This window comes from Lynx rufus, unplaced genomic scaffold (assembly GCF_022079265.1).
Source record: "Lynx rufus isolate CCGP_SWC_20201006 ecotype Redwood Valley unplaced genomic scaffold, mLynRuf1.p SCAF_1, whole genome shotgun sequence".
Lineage (NCBI taxonomy): Eukaryota > Metazoa > Chordata > Mammalia > Carnivora > Felidae > Lynx > Lynx rufus.
Genome location: NW_025814823.1, coordinates 108,615,018 through 108,633,191, shown reverse-complemented (window position 1 = coordinate 108,633,191; position 18,174 = coordinate 108,615,018). Strand labels below are relative to the sequence as shown.

At 34.3% G+C, this 18,174-nt stretch overlaps 1 protein-coding gene across 1 annotated transcript in view; it reads left to right on the top strand.

Annotated features, from left to right (window-relative positions):
• FNIP1 (folliculin interacting protein 1) overlaps positions 1 to 18,174 on the top strand; it is a 148,909-nt gene that overhangs the window by 99,070 nt on the left and 31,665 nt on the right. The window contains exons 7-10 of the mRNA XM_047084294.1: positions 1,156 to 1,227; positions 6,788 to 6,923; positions 8,767 to 8,968; positions 12,666 to 12,751. Of these exons, the coding sequence (XP_046940250.1) occupies positions 1,156 to 1,227; positions 6,788 to 6,923; positions 8,767 to 8,968; positions 12,666 to 12,751 (496 nt within the window). The remainder of the gene's footprint in view (positions 1 to 1,155; positions 1,228 to 6,787; positions 6,924 to 8,766; positions 8,969 to 12,665; positions 12,752 to 18,174) is intronic.

Below are 18,174 nucleotides of genomic sequence, written 5' to 3'. Positions count from 1 at the left end.
TGTGGGTAGACTAGTTGGTGTGCCCCAGTGGCTAGAATCTGTAGTTTAGCTGTGGAAACAAGAGAGTAGATAAATGCATTTGGGGAGGGTGTAGTTAAGAAAACATTTTTGAGCTGAGAACTTAATTCCTTTTCACTGAATATGTTCTTAAAAGTTTCCAGAAACTTTCAGCTATCAGTGGAATTGACATTTTCATGAAACTTTAGTTTGTTATTTCATATCTCATTATGTAATAAAGATTTGAACTTTAGAATCCTAAACCAAATTTTACTATGAACATTATTTCTTATAATAACAGCTAGAATTTCTAATTTGACACTCTCTTGTTTCCATGGTTGAGTAGCTTTTGTACTCATAGTTCACCAATTGCAGAAAATATCCTATCTTATTATTTTAAAATTTCTGATCTACATTATTTCATAAGAACGATTTTTCTTGGAGCTAAGATTTAGATGAACAAGCACCATTATATTGATCTGTAAAAGGTGTATGTGAGTGTATTTGTTTATATCATTACATTGATATAGTGTTTATTATATTGATAGTGTACGTTCATGCCTCTGTATTCAGGGAGTTGTATCTGACTTCTTGTTTTAATTAATATTTATATTTCTTATAAATATGAGGCAGGAACAGTACAAATTTATTACAGAAATTTTGTAAAATAGGCAAAAAAATATATATTAGCCATTGTGTCAGCTAGAATTAATCTTTACAAAAAACAAAATTGGGATCATACTATTCCAGTTGTTTTCTTAAAATTTTTATTATGAAGAAATTTTAAACATACATTAATATAGGCAGAATAGTAAAGCAAACCATTGTATACCCATCACTTACTGCCAGGACCATCGTTCTTATTGTTTAGTAGCATGCTTTTTGGTCATTTAATAGTATATTGTGAGTATCTTCCTTTTAGTCTTCCTTTGCTTCTTTAGATACTGTATCATTTTCATATTATATTTCAAATCTTCACATAGATCTCAAAGCTTGTTCAACTGAGTACTAGCTCTTGGTGTTGGGTTTGTGCCATGCTATTGAAAAATATAAAGGAATGCAATAAGATAAGCATGATTTCATTTGCTATATACAAGGAACGGCGTCACCCTGAATAGCAGTATGTGTTATAACTGACAGTTTTGTCTTAATTCACAGTTCACAGCAATCCAATGGACATGCCTGGAAGAGAGCTGAATGAAGACAGAGACAGTGGCATAGCACGCTCTGGTAATGCCATGTTTATGTATCAGTCTGGTTTTTTTTTGAGATCACTATTAGCATTGATTTTTATTTTTGCCTTTATCATCCAATTTAATGCACATAGTTTGTTAGTGTTGAGATTAACCTTATAAGAGAATTGTGGCAACAAAGAGAAATATTTTTATTTTGTTTTATTTTATTTTGTTTTGTTTTATTATAAATTTATTTATTTTTAGAGAGAAAGAGTGCGCGAGCTGGGGAGAGGGTCAGAGGGAGGGAGAATGCCAAGCAGGCTCCACACTCAGCATGGAGCCTGATGTGGGGCTCAGTCCCACAGCCCTGGGTTCATGACCTGAGCTGAAATCAAGAGTTGGGTGACCAACTAACTGAGCCACCCAGACGCCCTGAGAAATACTTTAAATTTAGAATTTTCATGTTTACTGTGACATGTACCTGGTGGAGTACCACCTGAATGAATGCACATTGGTTTAGGCTTAGCCAGTACATGAAAAAAAATATTAATCAAGAGACTCCTTAAATAGCATAGTAGGAAAAATACATTTGCTCATATCTGCTTGCTGTTAACTAGAGTTTTAAGTTTCAGACTGTCTCTTGCCCAGAAAAGCTTAGGCATTTTGAACAATACTATACATACTGTTTTCAAATATGGACTGATAAACTTCGGTCTGACAAACTTTTATTGCAATATGTTAGAGATGAAAAAAAAAAAGAAAGCTCACATTCTACCTTTGAGGATCACAGAATCTACTGAGAAAGGAGTCAGGAAAATTGTCCTACATTGTGTGATATGTTCTGTGATAGACCTGAGCAAAGAGGTTTGGAGAATGGGAACGTAACTTAGCCTGGGCCAGCAGCAGGGGGCCAGTAATGCTTTGCAGAGAGATAATACTTGAGTTGTATCTTGAGAAGTGGGAGTTACCCAGCCTAAGGCATGATATAAGTAAGGGCTTTCCAGGTAAAAGGAAAAGTGTTTGTCAGGGCCCAGAGTTAGAAAAAATGAAAGGAGTATCTTAGGCTTGCATTATTGTAAGGTATGAGAAACTTTATTCACTGTAGTCTGTCCCTATGAGCTGTCACATTATACGGTTTTGCTGTCTAAATTGTTTATAATTCAGTTTTGAGTATAGATGGGAAGTCCAAACTTACCAATATTATAATCCCTAGGTATGAATTAGAATAACATGGTTTCCAAAAAAAAAATAAAGTTCACACAACTGAACTCTACTCTGAGACTCTTATGAAGCCTAGAGAAAGGTTTATTTATGCAACTATATTTGAAAAACACAACAAAATGAAAAACTCAATACCTCTTCTGACAGACAGCTAGAGTTGAGGACCGCTTCTCTAATATGAAAAATCTTCATCTTTCAAATAATCTCACCTTTCCTTTCTCTTTCTTTCTTTCTTTCTTTCTTTCTGGACAGAAAGTAGGATTTCTTGGTGGGCATGAATAGGAAGAGGGCAATGCCAAGTTTTTCTTGAGTGCAGACCCTACCATTTGTCCAAGGGGCTATGATTAGGGATATATTTGATCCCATAGCCATCTGGGATGAGCTACTTTTCAGCCAGCTACCATGCCTTCAAATTCACCTGCATTAAACTTAGTAAAGTCCAACTTCTTGGAAATGCGGATCTTCTGGTGGCCAGACAACTTGAACTTGGCCCCTTGTAGGACCTCATTCACATGCTCCTTGTTCTGCAGCTTGGTACGATGGACATGATGGCTTGGCCAGTGTGGACCCTGTCCATTCTGCCCAGGGGCTTTCAAAAGGCACTCCATATACCTGTCTGGAGCTTAGATTGTAGCTAGCATGATCACCCTTCTTTTCTAATTGAGTTTTTTATTTTTGTTCGTGGGAACTAATCTAGAGTATATTTTCTTTTAATACTCATTGCTTCTGTGTAATCTAGAGATTTTAGTTTTCTCTACTGTGGCAGGAATTGGGTTCTTATTTTATCCAGGTTTCAGAGGCGATAAATTAATTTCTACACTTCATTTTCTTTAGTTTAAATTGAAGGACCAGGCTGGATTGATCTGTAAGACTTGTTCAAGCATTAAATTCACATACTCCTTTTAAATTAATTGTGTATTTTCTTCTTTTCCCAAAGTAGGGTTATTTTTAATACCAGCATTTATTAACACATAGCTCTTCCAAATTTAGGTTAGCATTTGATTTTTCATTGAAGCCATATCCAAGTTAGTTATACATACCCAATCTAGACTACAAAGTTTTAGAATACAATGATAAAAATGTGGTCTTTTGAAGAAAGTAGTTTAGAATTAATGCATTGATGGTTCAGATAGTTGTATGGCACATAAAGTTCTTGATCATTAAATTTGTTAGTGAGAATTGAAATAAACAGATCTTCATAATGACAGTCTTAGTTTTCACTCCCGATGTCCAAAATAGTATATCATCTGATGTGTACCTTTTTATAGATGATAATAATACTTGGCAGTTTTTGATTACCTTACAAATTTTTAGCATGTGGTTGTAATCATGAAGATAGGAATATAAAATCTTGCCAAACAAATGCAAGCTCTTAATGTCTTTTCCTCTCTGGAGCCAGTATAGAGAAGGGGAGGATTCATAGCCTAAGGAAAAATGAAGGGTTGTAGCTTTTGGCACTTTTTGGAAAGAGAGGTTTGGGAAGACAATAAACCTCACAATTAGGGGATTGCAGCAATTATAATCATAATGGGTTCTGTTAGAATGTGTCTGTCACCCCTTAGAATGCTCCAGAGAGCAGTCCATAGGATTACTCTTTGGAGCTTATTAGGTGTAGTCCTGACTGTTATTAAAAGTGGCCAAACTGGGCATCTGGGTGGCTCAGTTCATTAAGCTTTTGATTCTTGATTTCAGCTCAGGTCATGGTATCATAGTTTTTGGGTTTGAGCCCAATGTCTGGTTCTGTGCTGATAGTGTGGAGCCTACTTGGGATTATTTCTCCCTCTCTCTCTGTCCCTCCCCCGCTGGTGTGTACTTGAGGGCTCTCTCTCTCTCTCTCTCTTTCTCTCTCTGGGAAAAAAAAAAAAAAGTTGCCAAGCATTCAGAAGCTTGACTACCTGTACACAAGCAAATCATGAGTACTGTTGACCCTTCAATAACGCAAGGGTTAGGGGCACCAACCCTCTCCTCTAGCCCTGCACAGTAAGAAAAGTTTTGACTCCCTAAAAAAATAATAGCCTTACCAATAACATAAATAGCCAATTATCATATATTTTACATATTATATGTATTATATACTATATTTTTATAATAAAAAAGCTAGAGGAAAGAACATTTTATTAAGAAAATTAAAAAGAGAAAATACATTTATAATACTATACTATATTTATTGAAAAGAAAATGTATAAGTGGACCTGCACATTTCAAACCCATGTTGTTCAAGGATCAGTAGTATTTTTATTTTATTTTTATTGAAGTATAGTTTTAAGTATAGTTGTAATACACAATGTTGCATCCATTGCATCCATTTCAGGTGTACAACATAGTGATTTGACAACTCTAGATGTTACACCATGCTTACCACAAGTGTAGCTACCATCTATCACCATTCAATACTGTTACAGTACCATTGACTTTATTCCCTATGCTGTCCGTTTTATCCTTGTGACTTACTCATTTCATAACTGGAAGCTTGTATCTCCCACTCCTCTTTACCCAACTTGCCCTTCCTATCCAACAGCCTCCCTCTGGCAACCATCACTTTGTTCTCTGTGTTAATGCGTCTCTTTCTGCCTTTTGTTTTTTTAGATTCCACATGTAAGTGAAGTCTTCTGGTATTTGTCTTTCTGTGCTTGACTTATTTTACTTAGCATAATACCATCTAGGTCCATCCACGTTGTCGCAGATGACAAGATCTTACTCTTTTGTATGGTTGAGCAATATTGTATGCATCTTACTTGTTCATTCATCTTTTGATGGACACTTGGGTTGCTTTTATATCTTGGCTATTGTAAATAGTGCTGCTCCTAAACTTAGGAGTGCCTATTTTTAAATTAGTGTTTTTGTTTTCTTTGAGTAAATACCCAGTGGTAGAATTAACTGGATCATATGGTATTTCTGTTTTTAGTTTTCTAAGGAGCCTCCATACTGTTTTCCATAGTGGCTGTACCAGTTTGCTTTCCCATTACATGACAGTTCTTTTCTCTCCATATCCTTGTCAACCCTTGTTATTTCTTATCTTTTTGTTTCTAGCCATTGTGACAGGTATAAGATGATGTGCTTTTAAAAGACATCATTAAATGACATTCAGGCACTTATTTTCAAATAAAACTTTTGTTCTTAAAATCTGTCTGCTGCATTAAAACTGAATCGTATCAAACCAGCAATTGCACTACTAGGTATTTACCCAAAGAATATAAAAATACTAATTCAAAGGGATACTTGCATGTTTATACAATTTACAATGCATGTTTATAGCAGCATTACCTACAATAGCCAAATTATGGAAACAGCCCAAGTATACATCAACTGATAAATGGGTACAATATGTGGGGTGTGTGTGTGTGTGTGTGTGTGTGTGTGTGTGTGTGTATACACATACAATGGGATATTATTCAGCCATAAAAAAAAATGAAATCTTGTCATTTGCAAAGACATGGATGGAGCTAGAGAGTATGCTATGTGAAGTAAGTTAGAGAAAGATCAGTATCATTTGATTTCACTCATATGTGGAATTTAAGAAACAAAACAAGTGAACAAGAGGGGGAAAAAAGGGAGAAAAGCAAACCAAGAAACACACTGTTAACTATAGAGAACAAATTGATGCTTAGTGGGGATGGGTTAAATAGGTGATGGAGATTAAGGAATGCCCTTGTGATGAGCAAGAGGTGTTGTATAGGAGTATTCAATCTCTATATATGTGCACCTGAAACTAATATTACACTGCATGTTAACTAGCTAGAATTTAAATACAAACTTTAAGAAAAATGAAATTAAATTTTTTGAAAAATGGAATCATAGCATATTTCTTTTAATTTAGGGGCTATTTGGCTATGCTTTGGACACTTATGGCCAAAGAGATAATGCTTTGTTTTAAATGAGCCCTTTCTTCTAAAGTGGGTGGAGTGAGGGTAAGAATATAAAAAGGGGAATGTCTCAGAGTCTCTTGCCAACACACTATTGGTATATTTTTCTGCTCTTAGACTTTGCTCCAACAATGACATTATTTTTTTTAATGGAAATTTTTAAGAAGCTCATGAAACAAAATGGAAAATTTGAGTCACTACTGTTAAATTTGTTAAAAAGAAATTTATAGGGGTGCCTGGGTGGCGCAGTCGGTTAAGCGTCCGACTTCAGCCAGGTCACGATCTCGCGGTCCGTGAGTTCGAGCCCCGCGTCAGGCTCTGGGCTGATGGCTCAGAGCCTGGAGCCTGTTTCCGATTCTGTGTCTCCCTCTCTCTCTGCCCCTCCCCCGTTCATGCTCTGTTTCTCTCTGTCCCAAAAATAAATAAACGTTGAAAAAAAAATTAAAAAAAAAAGAAATTTATATTTTTGCTAGTTTTTATTGACATATTTTTAAATGCTTATATTATACTTGTTTTTATTTTGACTGACAGCATCTCTCAGCAGCTTGCTTATTACCCCGTTTCCCTCTCCCAACTCCTCACTTACCCGAAGTTGTGCCAGCAGTTACCAGCGACGTTGGCGACGCAGCCAAACGACAAGTTTGGAGAATGGGGTATTTCCTAGATGGTAAGTTGGAATCTTCACTTTATAATAAAGTAATAAAATTGAATAGTTCCTTAAACACAGTTCTGAAGGCTTTTTTTGTTTTGTTTTTGTTTTTGTTTTTGAGCCTGGGCTTGTATTTTGTGTATTTTAAGCCTTGAAACTTTTAAAATATAATATATTTTAAATTCAAGTTTTAAGTTTTAACCAGTATTAGGCATACAGTTCAGTGTACCTTCACATTGTTTTGCAACCATTATCACTCTTCATGGTTGGAACTTTTTTATCCCCCCAAACTGTACCCATTAAACAGTTAACTCCCTGTTCCTCCTTCCCCTTAGCATCCTGTCATCCTCTGTCGATTTTTTTTTTGTCTCTTTCAATTTGACTACTATAGATACCTCATATAAGTAGAATCATACAATATTTGTCTTTTTATGTGTTACTGATTTCATTCAGCATGTCTTTAAGGTTCATTTATGTTATAGAATGTATCAGGATTTTATTTCTTTTTATGGCTGAATGATATTCCATTGTATGTATATATCACATTTTGTTTATTCACTTATCTGTTGATGGACTTTTGGGTGGCTTCCACCTTTTGGTTTTTGCAAGTAATGCTGATATGAACATATGTGTATAAATACCTGTTTGAGTTCCTGCTTTCAATTTTGGGGGTGGGTATACCCAGAAGTGGAATTTTCGGGTGATATGGTAATTCTTTGAATACGCTTTTGAAGAAATGTCATACTGTTTTCTACAGTTGCCATTTTACATTTTTGCCAGTAAGTAGTTATTTTTCTGTTTTTTTGATAATAGCCATCCTAATGGATGTGAAGTGGTATCTTATTGTGGTTTCGATTTGCATTTCTCTAATGCAGTAATATTCCCTAATATTGCCTAATGGTTAGTGATATTGAGTATATTTTTATGTGCTTATTGGCCATGTGTCTGTCTTTTGGAGAAATATCTATACAAGTGGTTTGCCCATTTTTTAATTAGGTTGTTTTGTTGTTGTTGAGGTGTAGGAGTTCTTTATATATTCTAATATTATTCCCTTATGAGACATATGGTTGGCAGTAATTTCTCCCATTCCATGGGTGGCCTTTTCATTCTGATATACAGTAGTTTTTAATTTTATGTAGTCCAGTTTATCTTTTTTCTTTTGTTATCTGTATTTTTGGTGTCATATCCAAGAAATAAATGCCAAATTCAGTGTCATAAATCTTTTACCCTATGTTTTTTCCTAAAAGTTTTATAATTGTAACTCTTCTGTTTAGGTGTTTGTTCAGTGTACTCCATGTTTTGATATTTCAGTTTTTCATGTTTCTAATTAGACAAGTTAATTCATTCTTGAAAGATTTTTTTAAGCCTATGTCAAGTACAGCTTAGATTAAACGTAGTATAAAATTAATGTACATAGTACAACGTAGATTAAATAAAGTTTCTTGTTTTCTGTTTTAGTTACTCCCTTTAGTCCTTGATTTTTTAAATTTTATTCTTGAAATCAGAAGGAGATACAAGTAGATCGTAGAACAGTGAATTATATAAATGACTCTGGTCATTTATAACCTTAAAATTAAGGCATTTTAGGTGGATTATGAATTGGGAATTAACTCCTTTTTTTTAGTGACTTCTAACTAAACAAAAATGTTCCCAATATGACTCTCTGTTAAAATTGTTTATAAAAATGTGAGTATGAAGGAATAGCCAGTAGATTTTTCGCAGACAGTTGAGATACATTTTTAGATTTACTTGATAAAACAGCAGAAGACCTTTAGCTTGTATACATTAAATTAGCAAGGAGATGAAATTGTGAATTTAATTATTATTTTTTTTATATTAAAAAAAAACATTTATTTTTAAGGTCTATAGAAGAAAGCTTTAATCTGTCAGATGAAAGCTGTGGCCCTAATCCAGGAATTGTGAGGAAAAAGAAGATTGCAATTGGGGTAATCTTTTCATTATCCAAAGATGAAGATGAAAATAACAAATTTAATGAATTCTTTTTTTCACATTTTCCTCTCTTTGAAAGCCACATGAACAAACTAAAGAGTGCAATAGAACAGGTAAGCATAGTCATGTTGCTGGTTTGTTAATGTCCTTTATTTTCCTCTGAATCTTACTCTCCTGGTTTAGTATTATGTTTATTCATCTGGCAGAAAAACTAACAGCCATGGTGCAAGTACCCTACCAAGTGCTCTGGAGATGCAATATAGACTTCAACTGTTATTAAGGACCTTACTGCCTAATAAATGGTATAAAGTCATTCATTCATTCATTTAATAAATGTTTGAGGGCCCATAATGTGGCAAGCAGTAATCTAGTAATTGAAGATAATATGGGGAAAAAGCAGCACTCTTGATCTCATGAGATAGCAAATAAATTAATAGATAAGATTTTTGATGATAAATGCCATGGAGAAAAATAAAACAGATTTGTAAGGAATGTTGGGTGGAGTTATTGCTCATTTTTTATTGGCTAGTCATGAAGGCTCCTGATAAAATGACATTTGATCCAGAGATATGGAAGAAGTGAGATAGAACTATCTGAGGGAAAAATTTCCCAGGCAGGGGCAAAGGCTTTGTGTCAAGAGTAATCTTGATGCTTGAGCAAAGTAAGGAGGCCAAAGTGGCTGGGTTAGAAGTAAGATCAGATTATGTAGGGACTTTTAGGATATCATTGTAAGAGCACTGACATTTACTCTTAAGAAAGATGGGAAACTATTGGAGTTTCAAGCAGAGGAATGACATTATTTATGAGGATTACTCTTATTGCTGGTGGAGAATAGATTTCTAGGGTCAAACGTGGATGTTGCAGTTAGGAGTTTGTTGCAGTGATCCAGGTGAGAGATGGCAGGTACACCAAATTAGTGATGGAATTGGTGAGCAGTGGTTGGATTCTGGATATGTTTTGAAAATTGAGCTAATGAAATTAGCAGACTGACTGAATTAGCTGATGTATGAGAAAGAGAGCAGTTGGCTTGAGATTTTTCATTTAAGCAGTAAGAAGGATGGAGTTGCTAGTACTAAAATGGGAAAGATTAAGATGGAACAGTTTCGGTGGAGGAAAGTCAGCTGATTGTTTGAAATGCCTCCTGGACATTATATGAGTCTAGAGTTTAGGAGAAAGCTCCAGGCTAGACTGTCATCAGTGTATGGATGATCTTTAAAGCCGTGAAACTGAGGGATTAAAAAAAAGTAAAGGAGATCCTAGACTTGATTTGTGTAACATTTCAACAGTTAAAATCTGAAGAGTTGAGAAAACCCACAGAAGAAATGGGATTGGCCATTCAAGTAATAAGAAGAAACAAGATAGAGTACTTTTTTAGGGGGAGCCAAGTGAAGGAAGTGTTTTAAGAAGGTAGGACTGATCATTTGTATCTCATGCTGCTTCTAGTGTGTATGATAAGTTTGTATAAAGTAAGAAAATTGTGAATACAAGATAGAACATAAGAATAACTAAAAAAGAAAGACAAGCAAAGTTGTTAGGAGTCCATAGGAAGGAAAAATTATTTCCTGTTGAGAAGATGTTTCATTTGGACTACATCTTAAAGCATGTTTATGATTTTTAAACATAAAGTTTTGAAAATTGGATATCGTAGAATAGCAAGAAAAATAGATATACTTGCCACCCCAAAATAACTATGTAACCTTTTGCTCAAAGTCTTACCCAGGCTATTTCTATATGTATTGTACTTTTACTTGATTGGTATTGTTATGTGTACATGTTCTTTTTGTTATGTACATATTTTAAAATACCTATCATTGTAGGGGTGCCTGGGTGGTTCAGTTGGTTGAATCTCTGACTCTTGATTTTGGCTCAGGTGATGATCTCATGGGTTCATGAGATCGAGCCCTGCATTGGGCTCTGTGCTGATAGTGAGGAGCCTCCTTGAGATTGTCTCTCTCCCTCTCTCCATGCCCCTCTCCTGCATGTGTGTGTGCATGCATGCTCACTCTCTCAAAATAAATAAACATTTAAAAAATTAAAAAAAAAACTCATCATTGTAACATACATATTTCTCATGTCATTATAAATCATTCTTAAATATATTTTAGTGGATTTCCTTAAGTAACAATATTTCTATTAGGTTATTTCTTCTTTTTCACAATATAACTACACTGTAGTTAACATCTTGGTGAATTTTTGGAAGACATTCCCAGGAAGTTAAACTAATATATCAGTGGATATAATTAAATTATTAATCCCTTTGATGGTATGTGGAACTAACCACCACTACCATACCAACCAGCCATGGATGGTATGGCTGCAGAATTAATGGAAACCAGATCTCAAAGAATGCTTGCCATAAGTTTTGACTTTGTTGTTAAAGCTATCTCCAAATTGTGCTTTAGAATATTAATTTACCGGTATGTTTTTTAAAAGAGAGTGGAATAAGAGGCTGTAGAGGGGAAGACCAGTAAGAATGATCTAGAAAGCAGAGGATGCATTTCAGTAACTTATCAATGACTGAGGCTCATCTGCCTCTAGAGAGTACACTGATGTTTGTTATTCACATGAAGTCTGTCAACTTACTTTTTCAGAAGTTAGACCTTGGTGGCATTTTCTTCAGTTGGCTGCTGTCCCTTTTTTAAAGTATGTTGTTGCCAGAGTGTGTACACATACATAATATTTAGTTGTGGCTGAACTGACATTTTGGGTTACAGGGAAAATTGTGAAGTTTTGTATAAAACTTGATATATTCAGTCAATATAGAACTCATTAAAGATTACTTTTTAAATGTTTTAATGTTTTGACCATTTTATAACCTAAAGGTGTACATTGCAGTACTTACAGTTGTTTGGATATTTGTTCAAGTTTAACATCTTATTTCTTATTATAGCTAAAAGGTAAAGCTTAATGAATGAATACCTTTATGTAAGGTTTTGTCTCTGGGCACTTTGAGAATTATTTTGAAGCCTGTGCTACCTTTTGAGATCTGTAATGTAATCTTAATACTGTACTGCTGGTAAAATTAATAACAGTGTTCAATTCTAGCTAAAGAATATTCACTTTTTTATAAATTGGGAATCTGTCAACAGTTTGTGAAAACATAAGTAAGTTTTACTTAGTTTTTGGGTATACATGAACATGATTTCTGACCTTAAAGTAGTCTGATTTCTTAAAAAGATGTTTAAAGTTTCTTAAATTGATTTTTAATCATAAAAGTGATGCAGAAGTACATTCCCTTTGAAAAAGCCTAAAAAATTACAAGGTTATTTTTGACATCTGTATCCTAATCCGGATCCCCTTTTTGTTCACCTAAAGCAAGGCCTCTCAACGTTGGCTAAATATGTTTTAAGAAAGCAAATATTACTAATAACTTGTGATATCTTTCAATAGAATCTTGATGTTCTAGGTTTTATAAAAGGTTTACTTAATAAGCCATTATCTGTGAAATATTTGAGGAAGCCATGAGCTGTTGTTACTGAGTTATCATTGTATCTTGTTCTGTTTGTTAAAAAAAAAAGTAGTTTTATATAATACAGAAACTGTCAATATCATTTTCTCTTTGTATTGATATTCTTTCATTTGACAGAGTAAAAGATTTAACATTAGAAAATTTTGAATTTTGTTATAATTGTTAATGATCAAGGGTACGTACAGTAAAGCCACTGTAAATATATGTGCCTTCTTTACATCTTTCTAGATAAGGTTGATGGAAAAGTGTTGTGGAAATAAGTGACTTTGTCTTTCACTTTTTTTTTCTTCAGTATTTTGCCTGTGATCAGTGTAAGAATTAACTATTTCATTACTTTCAAGGCTATGAAAATGAGCCGGAGATCTGCTGATGCCAGTCAGAGGAGTTTGGCATATAATCGAATAGTTGATGCCCTAAATGAATTCAGGTATGTATTCTCCAGCTTTTCATAATTTAGAGTTGTCTAGCAGTGTATGCAAGATTTATTTGGTTTCTTTAGCTTATTCTAATAAAATTTAATTTTTTGAATTTCTTTGTCCCATGGCCAGATGAGGGTGTATAAATCACTAGGCCAATGGGGCTTTTATGTTATTAAATGTCAAATGGGCTAGGGATTCAGGCACATTTGGGATTCATCAGTGGGATCGTTTTTAGTACCGAACCATTACACACAGCAAGTATGAAGAGGAGATCCTCCTTCCAGCAGAAATGTGCTTTGTCTTCCCTGTTGGGCTCCTAGAGACTGGTCAAGTGTACCACCAGTAGTTATTATCACCAGTAGTTTATGTATCTGTTTTAGAAAAACTGGCTTCATATTTGTTCATTGATGACTGAATGGTCTATATTGGGGCAGGGATCTCCTAGATTGTTGTTTTAAAAGGACTATCACATTTAGAGGGGCGCCTGGGTGGCGCAGTCAGTTAAGCGTCTGACTTCAGCCAGGTCATGATCTCGCGGTCCGTGAGTTCGAGCCCCGCGTCAGGCTCTGGGCTGATGGCTCAGAGCCTGGAGCCTGTTTCCGATTCTGTGTCTCCCTCTCTCTCTGCCCCTTCCCCGTTCATGCTCTGTCTCTCTCTGTGCCAAAAATAAATAAACGTTGAAAAAAAAATAAAAAATAAAAAAAAAATAAAAGGACTATCATATTTTGAAGTGAGAACCTGTTTTAGCTTGTGCTATTTCAGAATTGCTATGGTAAACTATAGGCATGTCACACACATACACATATACCCACATACCTTTTGTTAATGGAGATTACCAAGGGGTGGTGTATTTAGTAAATTTCTTTGTTTTTTTAACCTCTCTCAAAATGAGAGACTTAATTGCCTGAACAATCTTTTGTATAATATTTGAAATTGAATTACAGATAACCATTAAATAGAAAATCATGGTAAAAATAACCTAACTAATATGGAATGTTTTATCATGTTTTGAATTTATTTAAATTGAGTATACTTTATAGCTGTTGTGTAGTAATCATCCACTGGTCTCAGCTACTGAGAAGGATAAAATTTTCTAGTCATTCATCTTTTATTTACCATAGTTTTTAGGATAAAAGGCATTAAAAGTGAGTTTAAATATCTTCCATTTTTGTTCATTAAATTCAGTGGTTAGGGAATGTGTAGAGAAAAATTAGAGAAATAAATTTCAACCTGTATTCTTTCTTTTTTTGTCTTAGAAGGAAATAACTTGCACAAGTGAAAATTATATTGGAGGTGATAGTTTTACTAATTTCTATATATATGTATATATACATACATACATATATATATGTACATACATATATATACATATATATACATACATATATATATACGTATGCATATATACATACATATATATATACATATATATATATAAATGGTAACATACTAACATCTGATAGGAACAAAATCTGTGTCTTAGATCTCAGTTTGATTCTGATGCTTTCTTTGTCTTTTCAGACTGTGTTTATTGTCTTTTAGCAATTTTTTGTTGATACAATATGGTGGCAAGGTGCTGGGAATGGAGGAGGAAGTATTCTATAATCTTGTGGTTCAATCTTAGTTCTTTTTGGTGAGCTTGTTTTTAAGTAATATTTTCATGTAAGAATACAATGAATTGAAATAAAAAATGATTGATTTTGTTAAAACTCAAATTGATTTTGTTTGGAACTTAAAGTATATTAAAAACTTCCAATTAAAAAGAAAAATGCAGTGCTCAGCTGATCACTAGGCAAATGTAACAAAATGTTTCCCAGACTTGTGGAGTTTGAATCAGGAGATCTAGAGCCTCGCATTTTTATTTCACAATCTGTGTGGAAATTACTAGGTTAAACTGTTTTCAGGGAAAAAAATTACCAAATCTGTACTACTACAATGTTAGGTATATTTGCAAGCCTTCATTGTACAACCATACAGCAACTGCAGCTGTACAGTTCTGAGAAAGGATGTCATACTCCACATTTGAGAATATTATTTTGAAATAATGACTTTCTGGCCTTGGAAATTCTTGAGAGAGATTATGTGTGCTATGGGAGAAGTTCTTTTGTTTTATTGAAACCAAGACATGTTGAACATTGTAACCTGAAATATTATCAGCTGAGTACCATGGTTATTTATACATTTCTCCTGGTTTATGACAGCTTAGCTCTTCACACATTCCCTTGTAGCTCTGGTCATCTCTGTTTACAGAGCTGAAGAATTTTACTCTAACTGCATAACTCAAAGAAATTCTAGAGTGATTTCTCTATGAGAAATCTGTAAAATATGCCTTTGTCATGAATATAAGTGGTTTTCAAGAAATATGAAAAGTTATAATCTTCTCAGTTTCTAAATTTAATCTGTAATTTGCTTGAAAGTTCACTCAAAGATTCTTAAGAGTTGTGCTTTTCCTAAAGTGGATACTATACCTTTAAAGTAAAAGAAAGGTGCTCTTAATGACTGGGTATTTTGTTAATAATTTTTAAAAATTTTTGTTTCAGTTGAGTTGTTCCGTTGACTTTAGACTGGAATTATTAAAAATATATGTTTGAACAGAACTTTTGCTTATTTGCCTAAACGAATCCTGTAATATTCTTTTTGAGTTTCACATTTTAACTATTACAAGGCAGTGTGAATCTTTGCCCTTGCACTAGAAACTGTTTCTTACATTATTGAATTGATAGTTTTTTCTCTGCAGTCACAAGCTTTGTGGAAAAAGGCCAAGAGTCCCTATTTTAGGTCTGAGGAAACTCTGCCATTATCCAGAGGTTACCAGAATAGTAATATTGTCATAAGATTCATTCCTAGTAGAATACTGATCTTGCTCTTTGGTTATAAAAATTTTTATTCAAAACAATTTTAAATACCTGTGAGTTAATTGCTATATTATTGGGTAGTATGAAAGGCCTAGTCTTAGAATTTTAATATTGCCTAGAATTTACAGTATGTATGACTTATATAACCATTGAAAATGTAGGTCGTGACTGTATACCTTTCCTTTTGTATTAGTTTGATTATTTTACTTCAGTCACTGTACAGATATGAAAGTCTCTGTAAGTCAGTTAAGCATTCTTACAGAATCTTAAAAATACTTTATAAACTGTTGTAATTTTTGTTAGGTCTATCATTAGTACTTTAATATATACATTTAATCCTTGTTACATACAGATTGTACATTTGTGAATTCACCTACTTGCTGAAATTTATTTATGACCTCAAAATATACTCAGTGTTTTAATGATCATTTGTAACATGTGCAGAACAGTGAAAAAAAATAGAGTAGTCTGATACATTCCTAGATGAGGTTGAACAAGGCATTACTCTGCCTTCTTGTTTCAGCTCTCATTCTATAAACAAGTATCCTTTTTGCATCTATTTAAAGGCACTTTTTTTTTTTCATTTTGTGCTTCTTGTTAGTGATTTTGCTATTAAAAATCACCCTCTGGGTTCCTGGGTGGCTCGGTCGGTTAAGCTTCCAACTTTGGCTCAGGTCATGATCTCACTGTTTGTGGGTTTGAGCCCCACGTCAGGCTTTGTGCTGACAGCTCAGAGCTTGGAGCCTGCTTTGGATTCTGTGTCTCCCTCTCTAACTGCCCCTCTCCTGCTCACATTCTATCTCTTGAAAATAAACGTAAAAAAAAAAAAAAATCACCCTCGAGTGTACTGCTGAAATGCTGTCTAATGTTCCTAAGTGTAAGAAGGCAGTGATGTGCCTTACAGACAAAATACATGTAACCTTCCTGAATACCTGAGTTACAGTGCTGTTGGCTGTGAATTCAATGTAAATGAATCAATAGTATATTAAATAAGGTATCTGTAAACAGAAACCCACATAAAACAAGGTTATGTATTGAAGGGCTGACAAAAATGTGATGAGAGACTCACAGGAACCTAACTATGTATTTTCCCTAGGTAAAGTGATTCATTGTTCACTAATTCATTGTTTGCATTGGCTTTACAGAACATTGCTGCAAATAATGAGAATCTGTCTTAATTTTTAAATTAAATGATTATTAAAAATTAATAGGTAGTTTTTAAAGTATGTGATTATTTGAGACCAGATGATTAATGAATTTGGGGTAGTTGGGAAGAGGAAGGAAGTGATTCACATGCATGCAGAAGCCATGATACCTAGACAGACAAGAAGCATGTTTAGTTAGCAGAGCGATTTGGCAAAGTTGAGGTTCTTGGACTCTCACTTAGACTTTGTGCATATCCAAGAAAACTAAATCAGGCCCACAGTTTACTTCCACCTAAGGTAGTCTTTCATTCTTTAGGGACAGTCAGGAAAAAAGGGGTCAGGTAACTAAAAATTCTTACCTTTCTTACCACTGAAAATTAGGGCATAATCATTAGGGGAGAGGAGAAGAAAGTACTATTATTTCTAGATTGCTAATAACAACATGGAGTTGTGTATAATGAGAAGCTCCATTGCATAATTAATTTCTTTGCCTTGTTTTCATTTGATACACTCTGAGGTTGTAGTACCTAGTCTTAAGCATCACAACATTAAAGCTAATGCCCTCAGTGGACCACTATACCAAGGTTAGTGATCTGGCTCTGCCCCATGACACATGGACTTGTAGTAGTCTCTAATATGGTTAAGAAACTCATGGAAAATGAATCGATCAGCTCATTCATTCATTTATACAGTATTTCTTTTCATCAGAAAGTACATTCACATGGTTAAAGACACAAAATATGCTGAGAAATCTAATAATGAAAAAGAAATGAACCATATCCTCTCTTTCCCATCCCCATTCTTACTTCTCAAGAACACTCTGACCTATTTCTTTTATTTACCTCCACATTACTAAGCAGTATACTTACTGTAGATATTTCTTGATTTATCAATTTTGGAGCATTTCTAATTCCTGCCATGAGTTTATACCTGCCTGTTGGCCCTTCAGCTTCAGTATAGCTCTAGCACTAGCTTGAGTTCTGGTAAATTTTCTACTTTTTTTGATTATTTATTTTCCTCTGTCTTCTCTGTCTTGAATTCTTTTTGTTAGTAACTGGCATTCCTGAACTGACCTTTTATGTCTTTTTCATGTTTTCCTTTTTTTGAATGTATCATTTTCTATTTCCTCTGGAGTCATTTTGTGTGAGTGAGTGTGTGTTTCTGTTTTTCTGGTTGTGTCCCTCTCTCCTTGGAGGCTCTCCCTCTATATCAGGATTTGGGTCGCCCTTCCACAGCTGAGAGTGAAGCACTAAAATACAGGTTGGGAGTTCTGTACATAATTAGGCACAAACTGGAGAACTTTACTTTAAGGTGGTGGTTCTGAACCTGTTTTTATTATCACTTCCTGAAGGAGCATATATAAGACATTTTTTTCTCCTAATTGCTGTCCCTTCTTCCCATTAAATTTTAATATCACAAGATTCATTGTGT